Source organism: Oncorhynchus clarkii, chromosome 6 (genome assembly GCF_045791955.1).
Source record: "Oncorhynchus clarkii lewisi isolate Uvic-CL-2024 chromosome 6, UVic_Ocla_1.0, whole genome shotgun sequence".
Taxonomy (NCBI): Eukaryota; Metazoa; Chordata; class Actinopteri; order Salmoniformes; family Salmonidae; genus Oncorhynchus; species Oncorhynchus clarkii.
The window spans coordinates 23,021,712-23,038,905 of record NC_092152.1 but is presented as its reverse complement, the minus strand read 5'-3'; the positions used below and the strand labels follow the sequence as shown (position 1 = coordinate 23,038,905).

The 17,194-nt window shown below is 43.0% G+C and overlaps 1 protein-coding gene across 4 annotated transcripts in view; it reads left to right on the top strand.

The window, feature by feature from the left end:
* Nucleotides 1-13,479, top strand: part of LOC139410805 (breakpoint cluster region protein-like) — a 35,521-nt gene extending 22,042 nt beyond the window's left edge. For 2 of the 4 annotated variants that reach the window (XM_071156332.1, XM_071156330.1), the window contains 15 exons: nucleotides 3,101-3,222; nucleotides 3,369-3,534; nucleotides 3,719-3,838; nucleotides 4,032-4,107; nucleotides 4,206-4,310; nucleotides 4,459-4,533; nucleotides 5,075-5,172; nucleotides 5,265-5,396; nucleotides 7,614-7,673; nucleotides 8,007-8,116; nucleotides 10,587-10,726; nucleotides 11,117-11,251; nucleotides 11,402-11,507; nucleotides 11,649-11,811; nucleotides 13,130-13,479. In XM_071156332.1, coding sequence (XP_071012433.1) covers nucleotides 3,101-3,222; nucleotides 3,369-3,534; nucleotides 3,719-3,838; nucleotides 4,032-4,107; nucleotides 4,206-4,310; nucleotides 4,459-4,533; nucleotides 5,075-5,172; nucleotides 5,265-5,396; nucleotides 7,614-7,673; nucleotides 8,007-8,116; nucleotides 10,587-10,726; nucleotides 11,117-11,251; nucleotides 11,402-11,507; nucleotides 11,649-11,811; nucleotides 13,130-13,219 — 1,698 coding nt within the window. In that variant the 3' untranslated portion in view covers nucleotides 13,220-13,479. Of the gene's footprint in view, nucleotides 1-3,100; nucleotides 3,223-3,368; nucleotides 3,535-3,718; nucleotides 3,839-4,031; nucleotides 4,108-4,205; nucleotides 4,311-4,458; nucleotides 4,534-5,074; nucleotides 5,173-5,264; nucleotides 5,397-7,526; nucleotides 7,674-8,006; nucleotides 8,117-10,586; nucleotides 10,727-11,116; nucleotides 11,252-11,401; nucleotides 11,508-11,648; nucleotides 11,812-13,129 lie in introns of those variants that run through there. The other 2 variants (XM_071156331.1, XM_071156333.1) reach the window with 2 other exon arrangements.
* The last annotated feature ends 3,715 nt before the right edge of the window (nucleotides 13,480-17,194 follow it).

The following is a 17,194-nucleotide window of genomic DNA, read 5'->3' as shown; positions in this document are numbered from 1 at the left end:
ACCGCCCACTGGACTGGCCAGGCAGGCAGGATTATTAGGATCTATTCCTGTAAACACTGGCTCTTTTCTTTAACGAGTCCGACACGAAGGATATACTGCTTTCTCGGGAACTGCCCAAATCCCCGTCATTTGCATGGAGAAAAGACGGAGAAAAAGGGGGAGGAGGTTGGGCTGCCTTCTGAGAATTCGTAGGCAAGTGATTAAACCCCCGCTGCCATCCGGTCTATTGGCCAATGGGGTGTGTGTGTTTATTTGTCAATAACAGCTGATGCTCGATGTCTAATATTAAAGAAATCTCAAGGTATTGCTCTCCTGAGGTAGAGTACCTTATGATAAACTGCAGACCACACTATCTATCAAGAGAGTTCTCATCTATATTATTCGTAGCCGTCTATTTTACCACCACAAACCTATGTTGGCACTAAGATCGCACTCAACCAGCTGTATTCTGCCATAAGCAAACAAGAAAATGCTCATCCAGAAGCGGCGCTCCTAGTGGCCGGGGACTTTAATGCAGGCAAACATAAATCCGTTTTACCGAATTTCCACCAGTATGTTAAATGTGCAACCAGAGGAAAAAAACTCTAGACCACATTTACTCCACACACAGAGATGCATACAAAGCTCTCCCTCGCCCTCCATTTGGCAAATCCGACTATAAATCTATCCTCCTGATTCCTGCTTACAAGCAAAAACTAAAGTAGGAAGTACCAGTGACTCGCTCAATACGGAAGTGGTAAGATGACGCGGATGCTACGCTACAGGACTGTTTTACTAGCACAGACGGGAATATGCTCCGCGATTCATCCAATGGCGTTGAGTATACCACCTCAGTCATTGGCTTCATCAATAAGTGCATCGACGAAGTGCGCGGACCAACTGGCAAATGTCTTCATTGACATTTTCAACCTCTCCCTGACTGAGTCTGTAATACCTACATGTTTCAAGCATAGTCCCTGTGCCCAAGGAAGCAAAGGTAACCTGCCTAAAATTATTACCGCCCCGTAGCACTCACGTCGGTAGCCATGAAGTGCTTTGAAAGGCTGGTCATGGCTCACATCAACAGCATCATCCCAGATAAGCTAGACTCACTCCAATTCGCATACCACCCCAACAGCTCCACAGATGACGTAATCTCCATTGCACTCCACACTGCCCTTTCCCACCTGGACAAAAGGAACACTGATGTGAGAATGATATTAATTGACTACAGCTCAGCTGGTAAGGGTAGGCAACAACACGTCTGCCATGCCGATCCTCAACACAGGGGCCCCTCAGGGCTGTGTGCTTAGTCCCCTCCTGTACTCCCTGTTTATCCACAACTGTGTGGCCAAACACGACTTCAACACCATCATTAAGTTTGCTGACAACACAACAGTGGTAGGCCTGATCACTGACAATGATGAGACAGCCTATAGGCAGGAGGTCAAAGACCTGGCTGTGTGGTGCTAGTACAACAACCTCTCACTCAATGTGAGCTAGACAAAGGAGCTGATCATGGACTACAGGAAAAGGTGGGCTGAACAGGCCCCCATTAACGTCGACGGGGCTGTAGTGGAGCGGGTCGAGAGTGACAAGTTCCTTGGTGTCCACATCCCCAACAAACTATCATGGTCCAAACACACCAAGACAGTTGTGAGGAGGGCACAACAACACCCTTTTCCCCCCCAGGAGACTGAAAAGATTTGGCATTTGGCATGGGTCCCCAGATGCTTAAGTTAAGTTCTACAGCTGCACCATCGAGAGCATTTTGACCGGTTGAATCACCGCCTGGTATGACAACTGCTCGGCATCTGACCGTAAGGCGCTACAGAGGGTAGCCATAAGACTGCTGAACAATGAATCAAATGGCCACTGAGACTATTTGAACTGCACTGTTGGTTAAGGGCTTGTAAGTAAGCATTTCACGTTGTATTTGGCACTTGACAAAAAAGTTTGATTAGATTTTCTTTGATAACAAGACACTGATTTAACTTGTCTTTCATTTACACTTTTTACAACCAGGTCTCAAATCTGTTTGAGGACAGATGTTTATTTATGAGAAGAGACTATCTTTATCCCAGCAGCTTCTAGAAGTTAGTTAAAATATTGTTACTATTCAGCAGAGGTGAGACCTATTTCCTTATTATTCGAGTGACAAGCAAGTCACAAGGTCTGAGTCTCAAGTCGAGTCCAAAGTAGAACGGGTTGAGTTTGAAGTCAAGTCCAAGGCGTAAATTCTAAGAGCGAGTCACAAGTTTTTTTCAAGTCAAGAAAGAAACAACCTATACCTGCAATGACTGAAATACAAATCTGTGTCTATTTATTGAGACTACCAGAGGGCTTTTTTCATTATTCTTGTCTGCAACAAATTTTGATTATGTAATTAATTTGAACAACAAATTCCAAATTCAAGTAAATTATCAATTATCAGACCAGTAGCCCTATGCTAGAAATTGTTGCTTGATGCAAAAAAAACTCACTGTGCTAGCTCACTCGACCTGTTGATTGAAAGTCCAATCAGAGGGCCAAGTGTGAGTTTTAACTAGCCAATCTGCTTTTTTTGCAAGTGTGACGCTGGCATGCAGCTGTCTCTGGCTGCTTGGACAGTAGAGACTCTGGGCCACAAAATGAGTGACGCTTTGTAAAACGTTACAAAACCTGGCCAGATAATTTCAAGTCAGTCGAGTCCCGAGTCTTGAGGCTCCAAGTCCAAGTAAAGTTATTTTGTTTTTTGTCGAGTGTCAAGTCATCAAATATGTCATAGGACTCGAGTCCTCACCTCTGCTATTCAGTGCAAGTATTCCTTTTAGAGATGCTCCTCCTGGTTCCACTTAAGGGCCATAATAACATGTTCTGACCATGTCATATGTAGGGATACAAAATTCCAGCAACTTTCAATAAATTCCCTGGTTTTCCCGAAATCACGGAATTTTGCAACCCAAGTCACGTGATTCATCAGAGTACATTTATTGTTTATGAAACCCGCTCGACAACTACTGATTCTGTGTTCTGGGTATAATCTGTGTTCTGTGAATTGATTGAATGAGGGGGTTAAGGGTGTGAATATGAATAGATAAAATATCCAATGAATGTGTGATTCCCTGTTTTGCCTCTGTAGAACCGTCAGCTGCTGAGGGACTGCTTCATGGTGGAGCTGGTGGAGGGATCCAGAAAGCTTCGTCATGTCTTCCTCTTCACAGACTTACTTCTCTGTGCCAAGTTGAAGAAACAGACTGCAGGGTAAGTGTAGATTTACTGATGGACCAGATGGTTTGTTTAATATCCTGGCTGTGGTGTTCTTTACGTCTGTCTGTCTGCATGTGTGTGTGTGTGTGTGTGTGTGTGTTTGATGGTTCTTGTGTGTGTGTGTGTTTGTCTCTCTCCAGGAAAGGCCAGCAGTATGACTGTAAGTGGTACATCCCACTGTCAGACCTCACCTTCCAGACCATCGAGGACTCGGAGGCCACGCCCATACCCCAGGTCCAGGACGAGGAGATTGACGCCATGAAGATCAGAATCTCACAGATCAAGAATGAGCTCCAGAGAGAGAAGGTGACAACAGACATCAGAAAGAGAGAAAGTCCCTATAGTGTTATAACGGATCACTTTATTATAATAATGTTGAAGCACTTGACCAGATCATGACTTCATAAGAGCCATTAATGACTGAGACAGTGCTATACATTGAGACGGCAGCAGCTGTCTGAGTGCTCTTCTTCTAAATGCGTCTGTGCAGAGAACCACTAAAGGAGGGAAGGCGATAGAGCGTTTGCGGAAGAAGCTGTCGGAGCAGGAGTCTCTGCTGCTGCTCATGTCCCCCAGCATGGCCTTCAGAGTGGCCAACAGGAACGGCAAGGTGAGCCAGCCACTGACTGATTCCTCTCTCTCTGCACCTATGGTCCTGCAAGGTCATATCTAACAACTACACAGTTCATTGTTTGTACTTTGACATATTTTGGTCCAGGATCTGCTGCCCCCTACAGGTGTAGAAATGTGGTACAGCATTGCTAAGATGTCTGTTGTATTGTATATTCCTTTGTGTGTTTCAGGGCTTCACATTCCTCATCTCATCAGATTACGAACGTGCAGAGTGGAAGGACATCATCCGCGAGCAACAGAAGAAGTGTGAGTGTTCTCTGCAACATAAGCAATGCTTGTGACAATCCCATAATTGAGCTGATGGTGGCCGTCAGTCTCTCTCTGAACTCCATTCCCTCCTGCAGGTTTCAAAAGCTTCTCTCTGACCTCCCTGGAGCTGCAGATGCTCACCAACTCATGTGTGAAGCTTCAGACGGTCCATACTATACCAATGACCATGAATAAAGAAGGTAGGCCATTGACACAACTGATACAGTATTAGTAAGGATGGAAGGCTGGTTAATAATGCCACACTTATTAATAATAAGAGAGGGAGATGTTTATTAGTATTGTTTTTGATTGAACAACTCTCATGACTTTTCCCTCTCCTCTCTTTAGAAGATGAATCGTCTGGATTCTACGGTTTTCTGAATGTCATTGTTCACTCTGCATCAGGCCTCCAACAGAGCTTGAGTAAGTGGCTCAGTTGTGTATTTTCTCCATATTTTTGGTGTCCTACCCTGATCACCTTGAATGGAGTATAGCCAAGGCTGTCCTTCCCTTCCGCTGTCAGTCTCCTCCAGTCCGGCTGTCACCTGGCAGTCAGCAGACATTCCCATGGGGAGCAGCTGCTGGGGAACAGTCAGAACTCTGAGGATTAACAAGGAACACTGTGGTCCGGCCACAGCTGGTCTGGATGGAAAACCCCTGTCGTCTCACTCTTTGTCCCAAATACAGTCACGCGTACAGCTCAGATGCATACAGTTTTTCTTATTTTATAACAAATCTGACCTGTTAATCCAGATGTAAACATACTCTGGAGAGGAAATATTATCCTCAGTACTTACCAGATTCAGAGGGCATGGCAAGTTGTATTGTGAGGATTGTCATAAAGTATGGTTTAACAGTGTAGGGCAAAGTACATGTATACTCCTCCATCCAGGTCTTACTGTGACTCAGTGTGTATCCCTATTAACCACGCTAACTCCCATGAACTGTTTCTTCTTCCACACAGATCTCTACTGCACTCTGGAGTTGGACTCCTTTGGCTACTTTGTGAACAAAGCCAAGACACGAGTGTACAGAGACTCCACACAACCCAAGTGGAACGAGGTGAGGATGCCACGTGCCAGTTAGTGTCCTGTCTATTCAGCCTTATCTGCTGGATTGATTTTTACGTGTTTTTTTTTGCTGTTTCCCTGCAGGAGTTTGAGATTGAGCTGGAAGGCTCTCAGACTCTGAGGCTGCTGTGTTATGAGAAGTGCTACAACAAAGCCAAGCAAAACAAAGAGGACGGAGAGAACACAGACAGGATCATGGCCAAAGGACAGATACAGGTACGGAGTGAGAGTATGAAGCACATTTTGTGTTGCCTGTCACGCTGGTCTACAGTGTCAACAGTGACATAGCTGAATTAACTAATAGGCCACAGTGGTGAAAATGACTTATCTAGTATACCAGCCCCAATAGCTGCCCTGTCTGTGGATAATCCCACCATGTGTGGTTCTGTGGTGTGGAAAAGGAAAAGGACTGTGGGGGATGCTCCTGGGTCACCTCAGCCTGACTGGTGATGGGGTGTTGTGACAGAGGGGGATTACAGTTGGGAAGGGAAACAGGCTGGCCAAATGTAGCCCCTGGTACATATCTATCCAGTGAGACAGAGCGGGACCCCTCTCAGAAGAACCCTGAAAACATCCAATACAGATCATTGTATGTTTGTCCTTTGAATAGACAATGTGCTGTTTCTATTGTCTTTTTGGACAATCCACAACCAACGTGGTCCCACACTTCAATTCAATTGTGTGTGACCCTCTGGCCTGGGTCTGATCTGTTTGTGGAATTTGAGATAAGTGCTGATTGGAGAGGCAGTCTGAACATTGTGTGTGCCCAAATATTTGGGGATTAAAAAGAGACAGATCAGATGTGGGAGGGTTTGGTTGAAAGGAGAAAGGGTCAGACAAAGGCGCTCAGTTAGGAGGAGCCAGTAGACCCAAAACATATCTACCAACTAACTGGTGACTGATGAGGATCCTGTAGGAGGCTTGGGGTTGTAGTGCTCATAACAACCTCTGAGCAGCCGCCAGCGTGTGTCCATAATCACAGGAGGAGGGGATTCTCAGGAGTTAATCCACAGATCCATCTGGGAACTGGAACAACAGGGAGGCAGCATGGTCGAGTGGCTGCCTTTGTTCAACTTATTTTTTATCTGACGTGGAAGGATTGATAGCATGACAGGGTTAAGAAGTTGACAGGACACACACACTTGTGGGGGACTCTACTGGACCACTAAAAGACTATGCGGGCCTCAGGATTCTTTGAGACAATCCAATAACCATATCAGATCAGAGGGATCCATGCTGTTAGTTGGGGATTGTTTAGGACAGAGTGGCTGATTTGGAAGATTATTTTCTGGACTGCTGTCTTGTTTTGTTTGTCCCATTGTTTGGTACAGTACATTAGTGGGGAAAGTAGAGTGTGAGCGACTGAGTCTCAACTAAAAGAATGGGTGAGACCTGTACTGAAGAGCTGATTCTGGATCAGACCAGCAGTCAGTTCACTAGCAGCTGTTCTCTGGAGGATGAGGGGGACACAGGTCCCAGGAAGCCCCCAGGCACAGGGGCACGACTGTGGGGCAAGGTCCGCAGCACTCTGCTCAGACAGAAGGTAAAGACATGGCACACATAAGGGAGAGAATGGTCTTTCTTTATTTTTGTCATGGATGGTATTTGATTAGGAACATTAATAGAGGGTAGGGTAGATATTTTAATATGTACATACATCCTTAGTTGGTACATATTTTAAGTATCCTTGAATGTGTTATATTCTCATACTTAATACTCTATTCTCTTTTGATAAGTCCACTGCCTTATGTAAGAGAGATGTCCACAGAACAAAAAGATTAAGATTATCAGAGTTATATTGAGTGTCTGTTGGTTCCTTGGCTGAGAGGACATCTGTCATGGTAGGTCATCTGAATACCATGAGATGATGTTATCACAACACTTGTGCCTGACCACTAGAAATAACTGTTGGCAGCTTGGTATTAGTCAGATGATTAAAATAGCACAGTAACTTGAGTTGACACTACTCAACCATATGGAGTTTATGTAAGGATGAGGGAAAGTGATGGGTAACTGATATGTAAGACCCAGGCTTACTGATTGGAAATAAATGCAAAATAACCATCTTCATCATTGAATCAATCCTTTTGTCCAGTTTTAGCTTTTCTTCTGTGAAATTATAATTTCCTTCTAATATGGACAGTTTCATTAAGTTTGATTTGTTATATTCTTCTTTAGTCTCTGATCAATTGGAAAGGATCAAGAGGCTAACTGTGCGAAACATTCTTACAAAGCAGGATTTTGAGTGGTTTAAATATCTCATTGGTTCTTAATAATACAATGGATGTCATTAATACAGTACTATAACATGTCTGTACTGAGATAAAGACTGCATCAATCCCACAGCATCATGATGTCCATACAGCGTCTGTCTGCACAGCGTTACTGGGTCAGATGATTGCTCTGACTGACAGATGTCTCCATATTTTCTAGCTGGATCCCCAGACCCTGCAAAGCAAAGACTGGCAAAGAACAGTCATCACCATGAACGGAGTATGTATTACCAGCATAGAAAATGTTAAATCTTCACTGTTTTGCACAAATCTTTTCCAAAACCACAACATCTTACTGTTTTTTATTTTGCAAAGGGAGCATTTTTGGCACCACTTTATACTCCAGTGGCCAGTGTAAACATTGTTGAGTAAGTTATCTAGGCCTGTATAACATGGTAATTACAATGGTTTTTACCATGATGATTACTGGGGTATAAAGACTTTTCAATATTAAGTGTGACCCCTGTATTTACATGTACTGTGTTGATGATGTTACATGCAATAGTCTTCATTTCTCTGACTGCTGGCTAATTCTTAACTTCTCTTGGTGCAGATTGAGGTGAAGCTGTCAATGAAGTTCACCAGCAGAGAGTTCAGTCTAAAGAGAATGCCCTCGCGGAAACAGTCAGGCGTGTTTGGGGTGAAAATAAGTGTTGTAACCAAGTAAGTGAATGTGTCTTTGTTAGCCTCTGTATAATCTCAGCACCCAGAACCAAATCAGCTCATGTTAAGCCTGTCATGAGAGCCTCAGTGTAATGCATACCACATTTCTGTGACCAACACAGATCAGACCTAATATTGCCAAATTATTGGGATACCTCCTCCAACCTCCTTCACTTTCAATGTAAGGCCAGGAATAACTCTCAAAGACATGCCTTGTTTGGGTTTTTCTATTTTCATAGGGATCCCAAGGCTCTCATGATCATTTGTAAAGTAACTCTAAACTCCAGTCCCTTATGGGCAGCTTTTATTTGAGAAAACATCATTTTATAGTGCTGAAGATGCAATACTGCAGGTCTTTTTAGTGTTCACTTTACTCTCTTTACTCTCTAAAAGGCAGCGGCCATTTCTCCATACTGGGAACAGGTTTTACATACTGGGGAACAGGTTTTACATACTGGGGAACAGGTTTTACATACTGGGGAACAGGTTTTACATACTGGGTTTTACATACTGGGGAACAGGTTTTACATACTGGGGACAGGTTTTACATACTGGGGAACAGGTTTTACATACTGGGTTTTACATACTGGGAACAGGTTTTACATACTGGGGAACAGGTTTTACATACTGGGGAACAGGTTTTACATACTGGGGAACAGGTTTTACATACTGGGGAACAGGTTTTACATACTGGGGAACAGGTATTACATACTGGGGAACAGGTTTTACATACTGGGGAACAGGTATTACATACTGGGAACAGGTTTTACATACTGGGGAACAGGTATTACATACTGGGTAACAGGTTTTACATACTGGGGAACAGATTTTACATACTGGGTTTTACATACTGGGAACAGGTTTTACATACTGGGGAACAGGTTTTACATACTGGGGAACAGGTTTTACATACTGGGGAACAGGTTTTACATACTGGGTTTTACATACTGGGGAACAGGTTTTACATACTGGGGACAGGTTTTACATACTGGGTTTTACATACTGGGGAACAGGTTTTACATACTGGGGAACAGGTTTTACATACTGGGGAACAGGTTTTACATACTGGGGAACAGGTTTTACATACTGGGGAACAGGTTTTACATACTGGGGAACAGGTATTACATACTGGGAACAGGTTTTACATACTGGGGAACAGGTATTACATACTGGGTAACAGATTTTACATACTGGGGAACAGATTTTACATACTGGGTTTTACATACTGGGAACAGGTTTTACATACTGGGGAACAGGTTTTACATACTGGGGAACAGGTTTTACATACTGGGGAACAGGTATTACATACTGGGGAACAGGTTTTACATACTGGGGAACAGGTTTTACATACTGGGGAACAGGTATTACATACTGGGGAACAGGTTTTACATACTGGGGAACAGGTTTTACATACTGGGGAACAGGTATTACATACTGGGTAACAGGTTTTATATACTGGGAACAGGTTTTACATACTGGGTAACAGGTTTTACATACTGGGTTTTACATACTGGGAACAGGTATTACATACTGGGTTTTACATACTGGGGAACAGGTTTTACATACTGGGTTTTACATACTGGGAACAGGTTTTACATACTGGGGAACAGGTTTTACATACTGGGGAACAGGTTTTACATACTGGGTTTTACATACTGGGAACAGGTTTTACATACTGGGGAACAGGTATTACATACTGGGAACAGGTTTTACATACTGGGGAACAGGTTTTACATACTGGGGAACAGGTTTTACATACTGGGGAACAGGTTTTACATACTGGGTTTTACATACTGGGAACAGGTTTTACATACTGGGGAACAGGTTTTACATACTGGGGAACAGGTATTACATACTGGGTAACAGGTTTTATATACTGGGAACAGGTTTTACATACTGGGTAACAGGTTTTACATACTGGGTTTTACATACTGGGAACAGGTATTACATACTGGGTTTTACATACTGGGGAACAGGTTTTACATACTGGGTTTTACATACTGGGAACAGGTTTTACATACTGGGGAACAGGTTTTACATACTGGGGAACAGGTTTTACATACTGGGTTTTACATACTGGGAACAGGTTTTACATACTGGGGAACAGGTTTTACATACTGGGGAACAGGTTTTACATACTGGGGAACAGGTATTACATACTGGGGAACAGGTTTTACATACTGGGGAACAGGTTTTACATACTGGGGAACAGGTTTTACATACTGGGGAACAGGTTTTACATATTATATTATTAAACAGATATTATATTGAAACAGAAAAAGAATCTCAATATAGTTTATGCACTACCACAATACCTAAACACCAGCTGTGTAGTCAGAAATGAGACACCCAGTTGTGCAGTCACAGGTAACAGTAGTGTAAAGCACTGGACTTCTCGTCTCCTGCATTGATCCTGTTTTAATCCTGGTGTTTGTGTGTATGTGTGTGTTTGTGTGTGTGTCCTTGACAGACGGGAGCGGTCTAAGGTGCCCCTCATCGTGAAGCAGTGTGTAGAGGAGATCGAGCGCCGGGGCATGGAGGAGGTGGGAATCTACCGGGTCTCAGGGGTGGCTACAGACATCCAGGCCCTGAAGGCTGCATTTGATGCCAGTGAGTACACAGACCTTGGATCTCCTCCATAGCAAATAATACGCAGGTTGACGTTTATTGTCATGAGTCTTGTACTGGAGGCAGAACTGAGCGATTTTCCCTTAGATAGGCCAACTGCAAAATCAAAATAGGCTATATTGTAAAAATTCATGACAATAAAACATTTGTTTTTTGTCCTCAACATAACTTTAATCAGATGTTATGACTTTGTGGCTGTGACAGCTAGTGAGCACTCTGCAGAGCTGCCTCCATAACATGACCAACAACGCTAACCTGCAAATAATACAGCAGGAGGTATACAATGTCATTAATGGATTGCTATTATTTATACCGTCCTGCATCTTACTGTTCCCCCATGATTATCATTCATTTCCTTCCTGTGATTGACAGACAATAAGGATGTGTCGGTGATGATGAGTGAGATGGATGTGAATGCAATTGCTGGAACGCTGAAGCTGTATTTCCGTGAGCTGCCGGAGCCTCTTTTCACAGATGACCTGTACCCCAACTTCGCTGGAGGCATCGGTCAGTCTCTCCTTGTAACCTCAAAGCCTACCATTGCTTTTCATATTGTCATAGTGAATACAGCATAAGCGTGAAATTTAACATACCATTAAACATAGATCAGGTAGTACAGTTACCATAAAAAAGCTAACTAATTGTATCCTCTTTCAGCCCTGTCAGACAGTGTGGCTAAGGAGAGCTGTATGCTGAACCTGCTGCTATCACTCCCAGAACCCAACCTGGTCACCTTCCTCTTTCTGCTGGACCACCTGAAGAGGTATAGTCCCCCAAAGTGGCATCGTATTCTATTCTGTCACATGAATACAGTCAGATAGCTGTCAAATCCTCTTGCTAATCTCTCCTTCCTTTTTCTCTGCATCCCACAAGCTGAGACTTCCTCTCATCTGTGTTCTTACAGGATTGCTGATAATGAGAGCGTTAACAAGATGTCTTTCCACAACCTGGCCACGGTCTTTGGCCCCACCCTGCTCCGCCCCTCTGAGAAAGACAGCAAGATCCCAAGCAATGCCACACAGCCCATCACTATGAATGACAGCTGGTCACTGGAGGTTATGTCACAGGTACTATAGTGTCTATTGAAAGTAAGCTTCGATGTTGATTTTTGTTGCTGAGGTAGATTGAGGTACACCACATATTCAAAAACATGTGGACACCCCTTCAAATGAGTTGGTTCTGCTATTTCAACCACACCCGTTGCTGACAGGTGTATAAAGTTGGGCACACAGCCATGCAATCTCCATAGACAAACAGTGGCAGTAGAATTGCCTTACCGAAGAGCGCAGTGACTTTCAACTTGGCACCGTCATAGGATGCCACCTTTCCATCAAGTCAGTTCGTAAAATTTCTACCCTGCTAGAGCTGTCCAGGTTAACTGTAAGTGCTGTTATTTTGAAGTGGAAACGTCTAGGACCAACAACGGCTCAGCCATGAAGTGGTAGGCCGCACAAGCTCACAGAACGGGACCGCCGAGAGCTGAAGCGTGTAGAAATCATCTGTCCTCGGTTGCAACACTTACTACTGAGTTCCAAACTGACTCTCGAAGCAACGTCTGCACAAGAACTGTTCGTCGGGAGCTTCATGAAATGTGTTTCTATGGCCTAGCAGATGGACACAGGTCTAAGATCACCATGCACAATGCCAAAGCGCAATGTAAAGCTCGTCGCCATTGGACTCTGGAGCAGTGGAAACGCGTTTTCTGTAGTGATGAATCACACTTCACCATCTGGCAGTCCGACGGACAAATGTGGGTTTGGCGGATGCCAGGAGAATGCTACCTGCCCGAATGTATAGTGCCAACGGTAAAGTTTGGTGGAGGAGGAATAAAGGTCTGGGGCTGTTTTTCATGGTTCAAGCTAGGCCCCTTAGTTCTAAATCTTAATGCTACAGCATACAATGACATTATAGATAATTCTGCCCTTCCAACTTCTGTTTTAGTATGATAATGTCACCGTGCACAAAGCAAGGTTCATACAGAAATGGTTTGTCGAGATCGGTGTGGAAGAACTTGACTGGCCTGCACAGAGCCCTGACCTCAACCTCATCAAACACCTTTGAGATGAATTGGAACGCCTACTGCGAGCCAGGCCTAATCGTCCAACATCAGTGCCTTACCTCACTAATGCTCTTGTGGCTGAATGGAAGCAAGTCCCCGCAGCAATGTTCCAACTTCTAGTGGAAAGGCTTCCCAGAAGAGTGGAGGCTGTTATAGCAGCAAAGGGGGGACCAACTCCATATTAATGGCCATGATTTTGTAATGAGACGTTCGACGAGCAGGTGTTCATATACTTCTGGTCATGTGGTGTATTTGTAGAGCCCATAAGTCTGTGCTATGATTCTAATTATCCCTTTCCTCTGCTCTGTCCCTTTCCCCTTCTGTAGGTACAGGTCCTACTGTATTTCCTTCAACTTGAAGGCATCCCAACACCGGACAGCAAACGTCAAAGCATCCTTTTCTCCACTGAAGTATAGCGGGAGAATGGACATTTCCATATGAGGAAGAATCACAAAATTTTGTCTTCCATGGTAAATTGTTGGCTGTGACCAAGAATGGCTGCGGCAGGAGCTAATTAACAACTTTCTGATCAAAGTGTTACCTGAACGTAACATTTTTAGTTGGTCCAAACTTAGCTCCAATTTGAGAAAGCTTAGGCATAACTTTAAATTATGTTTTTGCTTAACTTGTCTCATGTTAATTCAACTGGAAGTAATAATTTTGGGCCAACTAAATAATAATTAAACTAAAAATGTTACGTTCAGGTAACACTGATTGAAAAGTTGAGTAAACTAAAAAAAGGCTCTGGAACCAGTTACTTAGTAATAATTAGTTGAATCCAAAAAATGTTTTTACTGTTTGCTGAGCTGCAATGGCTGGATTACAGCGCAGCTCCTCGAAATGGCCACCAGATGGAGTTAACAGCACATTCCATACTAGAACTAATACTTCATTACCGTGACCAAAGCCATTCCAATATGATCAATGATCCTAATGTCATCCTTACCTTGTTGACATCAAACATCAAACATAAAGAAATCCATTGAATGTGTTCAGATCAAAACACAGGCCATTCCTTTTATATGATTTTCAAAGGTAATAATAGTTTAACCAGATGATGGAAGTGAGGCAAATTGTCAACTCCATGATGCAGCTGTTGCAAAAGAGAAAAACATTCTCTACTACAGTATATTGCACACTGATATTCTGATTAATTTGGGATCTTTAGATATTTATACTTTCATTGTCATTACCACATATTAGGTGTGCTGAGCACTTACAGATAGTGTGTCAAAATGTATTTATGTTACTTATATCCGACAATCAAGTCATTTTAGAGGTACTGGTTATCCACTAATGAGCACAATTCTCAAAACCCGAAAGATACAGTAGTTAAAATCCTTATAATGGAGCTAATTCGTTAGGCCTGTTTCATTGTGGAATCATGTGCCACCCGCCCCCCCCTGTTGAAGCACATTGTAGGAAAACTGTATTCACCAGATGTTTATGCAAATGCTGTCTTTATTTTGTAAGGAATGTGAGATTGATCACACTTTTAAGTAGGTATATTTAACATGCAGGCATGTTGACTTAAATATGTTTTAAATATTTTTCTCTTCAACTGCTGTCTATGTGATAGTTTTGGTTAAGAGATTTCTGACAGGTTCTAAAAGTGGACCACAACCGTTTATCAGAGTTTTGTTATCTTATAAAGGTCCTACATTGGCCTTAAGCATTTCCTCTTTAGGATAATTTATATTTTGATCTGATTCAATTAGAGCTCATTAATCTGAAAACACCATCCCTTCACAGGAGGAATTTAGTTTTTATTTCAGAAGGGTTAAAACCACAGACTGTTCAGTGTTGTCACGTTGAACTGAGACAGAAATAGCACTGAGCTAAGCTTTGTCTCTTTATTACATTTTAGTGGTAGCCTACCCTACCCTGGTATTGATCCACTAATATTCAAATCTCCTGGGTATGAAAACAAATATGGGCATTGTGAAGGGCACCATTGTCTTCTGTTGTGTTATTTTGTTTCTAGTAAAATGTATAATGCGGTTTACTGTTCTCTGCCTGGTGAGCTGTAACTTCGAAAGCTCTTGGAAAATGTATCTGTGCTGGTAAAGTGAAAATCATTCCAAATGTTTACAGATTTCTGAATTGAGATGTTACGCAAGTTAAGATACCATTATAGCACATATGAAACTGTTAGGCTACATACAAACAGTCAGTTAGCCTATCAGCAATCACTTAATTGACATCTCTTTTTCCTTCCAGACACTGTTGTAGTCATTATCCCAATAATTTATGTATATGTACAATAAAGAGTTGATTTCCATGTGCTTTGTATTTTTTTCTTGATTTTCTGTCGTCTGAGAACATAATTGAACTACATTTGTTTGTTCACGCGTTATATGTAGGTCTACTACACCGTATGTTGATGTTTGTTCTCTTTTCCTCACAATGTATTAGCTACAAATATTCTTCAAAACAGCTGCATGAGCTACAGAGATTAAATACATGTGCTTCATCAATCTGTTCTGGAAGAGCTGCAAAATCTGGACCCCTACAAATCAGCCGGGCTAGACAATCTGGACCCTCTCTTTCTAAAATGATCTGCCAAAATTGTTGAAACCCCTATTACCAGCCTGTTCAACCTCTCTTTCGTATCATCTGAGATCCCCATAGATTGGAAAGCTGCTGCGGTCATCCCCCTCTTCACTCTAGACCCAAACTGCTACAGACTTATATCTATCCTACCCTGCCTTTCTAAGGTCTTCGAAAGCCAAGTTAACAAACAGATTACTGCAATCTGGTTTCAGAGCTGGTCGTGGGTGCATCTCAGCGACGCTCAAGGTCCTAAACGTTATCATAACCGCCATCGATAAGATATTACTGTGCAGCCATATTCATCCACCTGGCTGAGGCTTTCGACTCTGTCAATCACAACATTCTTATTGGCAGACTCAACAGCCTTGGTATCTCAAAGGATTGCCTTGCTTGGTTCACCAACTACTTATCCGATAGAGTTCAGTATGTCAAATTGGGGGGCCTGTTGTCCTACGGGGTTCAATTCTTGGGACGACTCTCTTCTCTGTATACATCAATGACGTCGTTCTCGCTGCTGGTGATTCTTTGATCCACCTCTACGCATACGACACCATTCTGTATACCTCTGGTCCTTTGTTGGACACTGTGTTAACTAACCTCCAGATGAGCTTCAATGCCATACAACTCTCCTTCCGTGGCCGCCAACTGCTCTTAAATGCATTTAAAACTAAATACATGCTCTTCAAACGATCGTTGCCCGCACCTGCCCGCCCGCCCGTCCAGCATCACTACTCTGGACGGTTCAGACTTAGAATATGTGGACAACTACAAATAACTAGGTGTCTGGTTAGACTGTAAACTCTCCTTCCAGACTCACATCAAACATCTCCAATCCAAAATGAAATCTAGAATCGGCTTCCTATTTTGCAACAAAGCATCCTTCATTCATGCTGCCAAACATACCCTCGTAAAACTGACCATCCTACCGATCCTCGACTTCAGCGATGTCATTTACAAAATAGCCTCCAACACTCCACTCAACAAATTGGATGCAGTCTATCACAGTTCCATCCGTTTGTCACCAAAGCCCCATATACTACCCACCACTGCAACCTGTATGCTCTCGTTGGCTGGCCCTCGCTTCAAACTCCTCGCCAAACCCACTGGCTCCAGGTCATCTACAAGTCTCTGCTAGGTAAAGCCCTGCCTTATCTCAGCTCACTGGTCACCATAGCAGCACTCACCCGTAGCACGTGCTCCAGAAGGTATATCTCACGGTCACCCCCAAAGCCAATTCTTCCTTTGGTCGCCTCTCCTTCCAGTTCTCTGCTGCCAATGACTGGAACGAACTGCAAAAATCTCTGAAGCTGGAGACTCTTACCTCCCTCACTAGCTTTAAGCACCAGCTGTCAGAGCAGCTCACAGATCACTGCACCTGTACATAGCTCATCTGTAAATAGCCCATCCAATCTACCTCATCCCCATACTGTATTTATTTACTTATTTATCTTGCACCTTTGCACCCCAGTATCTCAACTTGCACATTCATCCTCTGCACATCCTACCATTCCAGTGTGTAATTGCTATATTGTAATTACTTGGCCACCATGGCCTATTTATTGCCTTACCTCTCTTATCCTACCTCATTTGCACATGCTGTATATAGATTTTCCTACCCTATTATTGATTGTACGTTTTGTTTATACCATGTGTAACTCTGTGTTGTATGTGTCGAACTGCTTTGCTTTATCTTGGCCAGGTCGCTGTTGCAAATGAGAACTTGTTCTCAACTAGCCTACCCTGGTTAAATAAGGGTGAAATAAAATAAATACATCTCATTCATATATACTGTATAACCTGCCCTCAACTAGAGTTGGGCTCTAGATGGAGATAGTTTG